This window comes from Chenopodium quinoa, unplaced genomic scaffold (assembly GCF_001683475.1).
Source record: "Chenopodium quinoa cultivar QQ74 unplaced genomic scaffold, ASM168347v1, whole genome shotgun sequence".
Classification (NCBI taxonomy): Eukaryota; Viridiplantae; Streptophyta; class Magnoliopsida; order Caryophyllales; family Amaranthaceae; genus Chenopodium; species Chenopodium quinoa.
Window position 1 is genome coordinate 881,469 of NW_018744469.1, and position 7,387 is coordinate 888,855.

Sequence of the window (7,387 nt, forward strand, 5' to 3'; positions counted from 1 at the left end):
ATTTTCTTTCAAGTGATCGTCGAATTCATGGCTCAAATATTCGCCACCTCGATCCGATCGAAGTGCTTTAATTTTCTTGCCAAGTTGATTTTCAACTTCTTTCTGAAATTCTTTGAACTTCTTAAAGGATTCAGATTTACTCGACATTAAGTAGACATAGCCATATCTACTATAATCGTCGGTGAAAGTGATGAAATATCGGTAACCTTATCTTGCGGGTGTGCTCATTGGTCCACATACATCCGTGTGTATTAGACCTAATAAGTCACTTGCCCTTTCTCCTAACTTGGAGAATGGCTGGTTTATCATCTTGCCTAATAAGCATCCTTCGCAATTTTCAAACGACTCTAAGTCGAATGAGTCAAGAACACCTTCTTGAAGAAGTTTCTTGATGCGTTTGATGTTAATATGGCCAAGACAACAATGCCAGAAGTAGGTTTGATTCGACTCGATGGTCTTAGCTAGTAGTATCAACTTTTGTCTAATCTTATGTAAAAGCATGCAATTTAATTGAACATAAATTTGTAAGACAAACTTGAAACAACTATTGTCAAAGTCTTACACTTGAAATTCCTAGGTGTCCAACACCGTGGATCATAATATGTTCAAAGCATGATGAAAAACTAGAAATAGTTTAATTAAATGTCATAGACAAAATAGTGCATGCAAGCACGACCAAAAAACCATCTTCGTCGTCTTCTTGTCCATGCACCAACACTTGATAAGCTTCTCACTTGGTTCCTGAAAAGGCAACATTAAGTGAGTCATACTTGGTATCTAATACCTATGATAAGCTTGATCCACAAGTGTTTAAGGAAGATACCTGATGTAGTCGGAGTGATCCCCTTTTCCTTGACGGGCATGCATTCCCTCTTGTAGTGGCCTTGCATGCCACAATAGAAGCATCTCATCTTTGCCTTGACCTTCTTGAACTCCTTCTTCTTAGCTCTCAAAGCCCTTTTGGTCATTCCATAGGCAGTGGCTTGGCTTAGTAGTTGCACCACCTCCTTGAAGGAGTGTGTCTCCTTTCCCGCAGCAATATGCACTCTAAGTGCATCATAGCCCGAGTAGAGTGAAGGAAGCAAGATATGCCCCGCCATCTCATCTTCCAATGGAATTCCGAGAAGCTGCATGTGTTTGAAGAGTCTAGTCATTCCAAGCACATGAGGTCGGAGGGGCATGATTGGTCTCAATTTAGCATTGTAGACCTTGGTCCAAAGCTATCGCCTTTCCTTAGCAAGACATCTCACGTTTGGTGGCTTTATCCTCATGTTTGAAAGTGACCTAGTCAAGTCAAACACGAGTCCATCAAAGTTGCCATTATCACTCTTGGTGACTCTTACATTGACAACGTCCTCAAGTGCTTTGAGGAACATGTCCGGAGGGTAGGAGGAAAGAGTTTCCTTCCAATCTTCCGGGATGGAATTTGTCATGAGTCGGGCCTCCTTCCAATAATAATAATAATAATAATAATAATAATCGGCACAACGTTGTTCGTGATACCCTTGTTGATATTTGTTTCCGCTCTGGGATTTCTGCAAGGAAGGAGGTCAACGTTGGGTTGACTGGAGGGAACGACGGGGCTCTTCGGCCAGCAGATGTGTTGCTTTACTCCTGGGATAGAGGCCTAGATGTATGGGTTGACTTGACGGGGTCTTCTCCATTGACTCAATCTAGGTTGTCTAGCTTCGTTCCTGGTCGTGTTGTATCGGCTGCGGCTCAGCGGAAGCGAGACAAGTATGGGGCGGCTATGGTTTTCTTCCTTTCTCCTTTTCTTCATTGGGGGAATTAGAGAAAGATGTTGTTGCATTGCTGAAGCGGGTTCAGGCGTTCGCTAGGACTCAGGATTTTGGTGCTCGTGCGGCTACTCACTTCTTTAATAGGATTGGGTTCGCTATAGTAAGAGGGGAGGGGGCCCAAATTGTATCTCGGCTCCCCACTAATTTCTTGTAAATTGTTTGACTTTGTAGGTGTTTTTTATTATTATAATAATAATAATAATAATAATAATAATAATAATTACTATAATAATAATAATAATAATAATAACAACAATAATAATAATCACTTGTGGAAATAGAAAAGGAGGCGGTTGCATTCCAAAAGTGGATCCAGAAGTCATGAATACTCACGACATTAGGCACGTGCTGCTGCTCTTATCTTCACTAGGATAGGGTTTGCTATAGCTGGAGGAGTGGGGGCCCAGATTATATTTCGGCTTCCCACTAATTTTTTGTAGATTTTATGACATTGTCTGTTTTTATATATATATATATAACAATAATAATAATAATAATAATAATAATAATAATAATAATAATAATAATAATAATAATAATAACATGAATAGTAGTAGTATTCGAAGTAGTACGTGAAGTAGGAATAAAGTAGTGGTGGGAGTTGTAATAAATGTATAATAGTGTAGTGATAACAAAACATCAACAACAATAGTGATAATAATAGTAACATAAAATTAGCGTAGTAGTAACAACGAATATGTAGTAGTTTGGTAATAATGTAATCAAATTAGTTAAAATAATAATTAGGATATAATTATATTTTACAATAACAAAAGAACAATAGTGTATAGTAGTAGTATCCATTAATTAGTATTAAAATTAGAGGAAATCAAAATCAATAATTAAGGGAGAAATAAGGGTAGGTGGTGTCACCTTTGGTGGTCGGCGGCTGGATGGCGGCAGGTGCTCGGGGTGAAGCTCACTACCACAAAACAAAAGCTAGAAGAAAGTAAGTATGGAGAAGGAAGGAGAAGAGAGCTTGGAGGAAGAAGATGGGGTAACAACAACGGACTCCATCCATGGCTATATATAGCCCCAACTCAGGCACTATTCCAACCACACTCATTAATGTTGCCAACAACATTCGAGAAATTTTGAAATTAAAACAAGTCCAACTTAATTAAATTCAATTAAGGTGCATAAACCAAAATTAATTCAAGAACCATTCTTTTAAAAATTTGGCTCAACTCACTACTAGAAAAAATGAAATAGACACCCCCCCTTTAGAACCGGTTCGTGAAAACCGGTGCCAAAAGAAATGGGCGGGGTTGAAAAATTCAGAGTTGGCACCGGTTCCAACCAAAACTGGTGCCAATCATTTAATTAGCACTGGTTCAAACCGGTGCCAACTTATAAAAAAAAATAAAAAAAATAAGTATGGCATAGAGTTGGCACCGGTTCGCCTTAAACCGGTGCCATTTATGAAAAAAAACCGGGTCTTCTTCGTTTTCATTTCATTTCCCATACTCTTTCTTTCTCTTGCTTTCATTTCCTCGATCTTTCCTCTTCTCATCTCATCTGCCTCTCTCTCTCCTCCATTGAAGCGTACTCGAATTTCTCCATTGAAGGGGCTTCTGAGTTTTCTCCTTTCATTCGATATTTCCTCTTCTCATACTCTTTCTTCTCTCTTTCATTCGATCTCCTTCTCCTTCTCTCTTTATACAATATTGGAGGTTAGGATTTCTGGGTGCGTCTATTTTGAATCAATTCGATGTGCGTGCATCTTCAACAACAACAAATTCGAATCAATTTCGAACCAAAAATCAGAAATTCGAGGTTAGAGTTTCTGGGTTATTTAGCTTTTTGAATAATTTTCGACTTTTATTAATTGCTTATTTTTTTTAAGGTTGGGTTGAATTTCTATGTTTTCTAAATATTTCGACTTTAATTGATTGTTTTATTTTTTGTTGAAGTGATATACCCTATTATCCATGAATCATTAAAGATTGATTCAATGCGCAGACGGTACTTTTCTAAAATTGTAGCTTTAGAAGTGTCATTGAATCTTGTTCATGCATCCACACAACAAGACACAAGTCTGCACTTGCTTGTTTCCGCATCCATGCTCAGTCATGCTTCTATATCAGTATTGAACACACTTGCATGGCACATGCATCTATTTGGACATTGAGCATATTCTCTGATGAGATTTTAGAATCAAGTGGGGATCAGTTATTCTTTGGTGAGCTTTTTTGTGTTTTCCCTATTTATGTACTGTAAAAATTGTCTTTTATTTTGGCACTTGACATGTTAATACAACAGCAACCACCTTTTAGTGTAGATCATGGCATACATAATCGTAGGAAGGTAGAGTCGTAGTGACCTGTGCAACATCACTTGAACTGGTTTTGGCACTACTATTGTTTATGAAACATGCTCTCTGAGTCAGTTTTCATGATATGATTTAGAATTATAGGATATGTGCATTTATGGAATGTGGATGAGGCCGGTTACCTATTGACGCTGTACATTTATGAAAAAAGCATGATGCTTTTAGAGACGTAAATGGTGATGGTTTACTAGAAATAAGAACCTGTTTTCCCCATTATATAAATTGATGTTAAGTTACTTAGGTATGAACAGATGATGAAGTCGAATGTGGAAATGTAATGACGTTTTTTTCTTGGTGTTTGTGTTTAATTTCAAAATAAAGGTTGTTCGATATTAATCCTTTCCATGCGACGTGTTACCATTGAATAAAATGTAGCTGTGCTCCCGTTACATGATACCTTGCTTCTCCTGTTGTTTGTGAATGCTATATTCCTTGCCTTATCCTTGATGGTTTCTCTATGAAACTGCCAATCTTTGTTTGCAATCATGAAACTTGATGTTGTTTGTTTTCAGGATATTAGAAAGGAGCAAAAGAGAGAAGGGAGGTTAAATATAGGGATGGTGTTTTTTGTGTGATCCTCTTGATTGAGTGACCGGAAATTATTGGTGTTGGTGAACTTTAGAAGAGGGATTTGGAAAGGAGAGAAGGGAAAGTGTAAGAGATCTTGTCTGATAGGTTAGGGAAATCTGGGACTTGAATTGTGATGACTGGATTGTATCAAGTTGGAATCATTCGAAATGGAGCTTGTCCTTGTATATTAACCTTTGTGGCTGTGTTTTGTGCACATGCTTGTTTGCTCATGATCATGTGAGTCTTATAATGGAATCCTAGACAAATTTTCATTGCTCGTACCAGCGAAAAAGCAATCTTAACCAACTTTGTCTGCCATTTCCTTTGTACTTTCAGCAAAGTATCTTGTATCTATCTTTGTTTGTTTTGGGTGCTATGATTATTGCTGTCACATTGCCTATCGAGATGCATAGAGTCTTGATGCATAATTGCGTATTGCATTCATAGTATCTTTGTAAATTGTGTTAGCTTATATTTTTAATGCGTTCCAGGCAAAACAGAGGAAAAGACTTTCAATTAGTGAACTATCTGACAGAGCAGCCAAAGTTCTTGGTGATCATCAGACAGAATCTGTCTTTGGTAGTTTTAGAAGACCAGCTTCCAGAAATGAGTTGTAAGTATGTGCCTCCTTTGCTTTGAGTTATGCTGGATTTTTTTTTCTTCATTCGTAATATGACGATTTGCTCTTCCATAGAACTATTGAAATATTTTCTTTAAACGTTTTACCTTCTGCTGAATGTATGCAATGATGTCTTCATTAAATTCTTATCGTCATATTAGTTTCTGCTACTATCTACCTTGTATATTGTGTGCGTGTTTGAGGGTATAGAACTACCAATAATTTTGCAAATATGAATCTTAATTGATTTTCTTACCCCCTTGCGTATGTGGCAGTGCCGTGTAGATACTTATTTGATATTTGTGTTCTTCATAGTTTATACTGCTTATTTAATAGTTTCCTCCAATAAAACCAAGGTTGAAATTTGTGAACAAAGAATAATCGATGTGGATCATGATGAACTGATTATAAAGAAAGATTAAACACTCTTTCTTCTTTGCTGACATCATAGGTTGAAAGCTAATAGGGCTATAAAGCTGCTTAAAAAGAGGGCAATGTCAAAAGAAAAGAAGATATCTGCTGCAATGGCTGCTGGACTTGATTGGGGAAGTGATGATTCAAAAGATGAAGTTCCAGTAATAATTGTTCACCTTAAAACATCAATTTCTCCTGGTGAAAAATTCTGCTTTTTTTGTATTGAATTATTCATTACACTTTTCTTTGGGATGGGTTCAGCAACAACCACTGAAGGAGCCTCCATTGCCCGATCTCTTCAAGGACGAGGAGCATTATAACCTCATTTCAGATGTCAGTCATTATTTCGCGACTATTTTGCTAATGTTGCTTGCTTGAATAATAAAACTACGTTGATTCATTTTATTTTGATACCAGTGCTACTATCCTTCTACTGGCCAAACTTTAATTCTTACGTACTTTCTAGGATGTTGTATGCTTCACTTGAATTTCTCGTTCAACTTCTTTGATTTTACTTATCTCGCAATATCTGATTACACTTATTAGGAAATAGTGAAATTTTTCTAAGTGTATTTATTGAGAGTTAGTGACAGATAGATCATTGACTTTGGTTTTAATTGACACACACCAGCTTGTTTTGTAGGGTAGAATTTATGATGCAGGCTTCTGTCCAAACTCTACTTACTAATTTACTACCTCTATCCCATTTGTATATAAGGAAAACATATTCGTGTTGGATGTTGTTGGATTCATTTCAATGTGTATTTTCAAAATACAAATTTTATAATTCTTAATATTACACAAATAAAGATATTAATGGTCTACAATGTTGCTGTTTTTGCATTCTTTTCTAGTCTGTTTTGTCTATTGTGCGCTGCTGTAAGCTGTGTTCTACTGTGATCCTGAGCTAGTCAGTGTGCTGGGGTTGTTTGACTGTTCCTGTGCCTGCTCAGAGCTTCTGTTTTTTCTGTCCCTGCTGGTTTGCTATGGTCTATCTATCTGTTGGCCTGTTGTGTAGCTGTTCTGCATTCCTGAGCTTGGTTCTGATGTGGTGGCTACAATGCCGGTGTCTTTGCTCTGGTGGAGTTTGTGTTTCTGTGACCCTGGGACTGTTCTGATATGGTTCAGATTGCTATGATGCTGTTTGCGTTTGGTCTGGTCAGTTTTTCAGTTGCGGTTTTGCTGATTTGCTTTGCTCTGATTCTGTGTTGCTGAGTGCTAGGTTTTATGGGCTGATCCTTGAAGCATTCTTCTCAGCAGGTGCTGTTCTTCAGGGACCTACTGGTGCCTGCTCTGCACTGGTTGTGCTGCTGGTTTGGGTGCTGTACAGTAGTGGTGTGGTTTGGTGTTGCTGTTTTGGTGGGCTGCGAGGTTGTAATATTGTTTAATTTTTTTTGGACAAAAATTGTAATATTACAGCCTTTTTTAATGAAAATATGTAACTTTATATATATGTTAATGTTTCTATATTAATTTAAGTGAAAAAATGCAAAAAAATTTATTTTTTATTTTTTTGGGGTATTTCTGGCACCGGTTTGGACCAGAACCGGTGCCTAAAGTGGGGTTTTTTACACCGGTTCTTGCTTAAAACCGGTGCCAATAGTGTTGATAATAAAAAAAAAAGATTTCGCGCCTTTGAAGTTGGCAAATTAC

At 37.3% G+C, this 7,387-nt stretch overlaps 1 protein-coding gene across 7 annotated transcripts; it reads left to right on the forward strand.

Moving 5' to 3' along the window:
- The first annotated feature begins 3,034 nt into the window (after nt 1-3,034).
- On the forward strand, nt 3,035-7,161 carry LOC110697559. 7 transcript variants are annotated; one of them, XM_021874931.1, is made up of 5 exons: nt 4,251-4,938; nt 5,193-5,318; nt 5,772-5,895; nt 5,996-6,067; nt 6,957-7,160. In XM_021874931.1, the coding sequence occupies exons 1-5, from the start codon at nt 4,835-4,837 to the stop codon at nt 6,975-6,977; spliced, it is 447 nt and encodes a 148-aa protein (XP_021730623.1). In that variant the 5' UTR covers nt 4,251-4,834; the 3' UTR covers nt 6,978-7,160. The 7 variants fall into 7 exon arrangements, 6 of the variants coding, with proteins under 6 accessions (XP_021730622.1, XP_021730623.1, XP_021730621.1 ...); XM_021874929.1 differs by having other exon boundaries at nt 4,253-4,938; nt 6,589-7,159; XM_021874928.1 differs by having other exon boundaries at nt 4,253-4,938; nt 5,772-6,067; nt 6,957-7,161.
- The last annotated feature ends 226 nt before the right edge of the window (nt 7,162-7,387 follow it).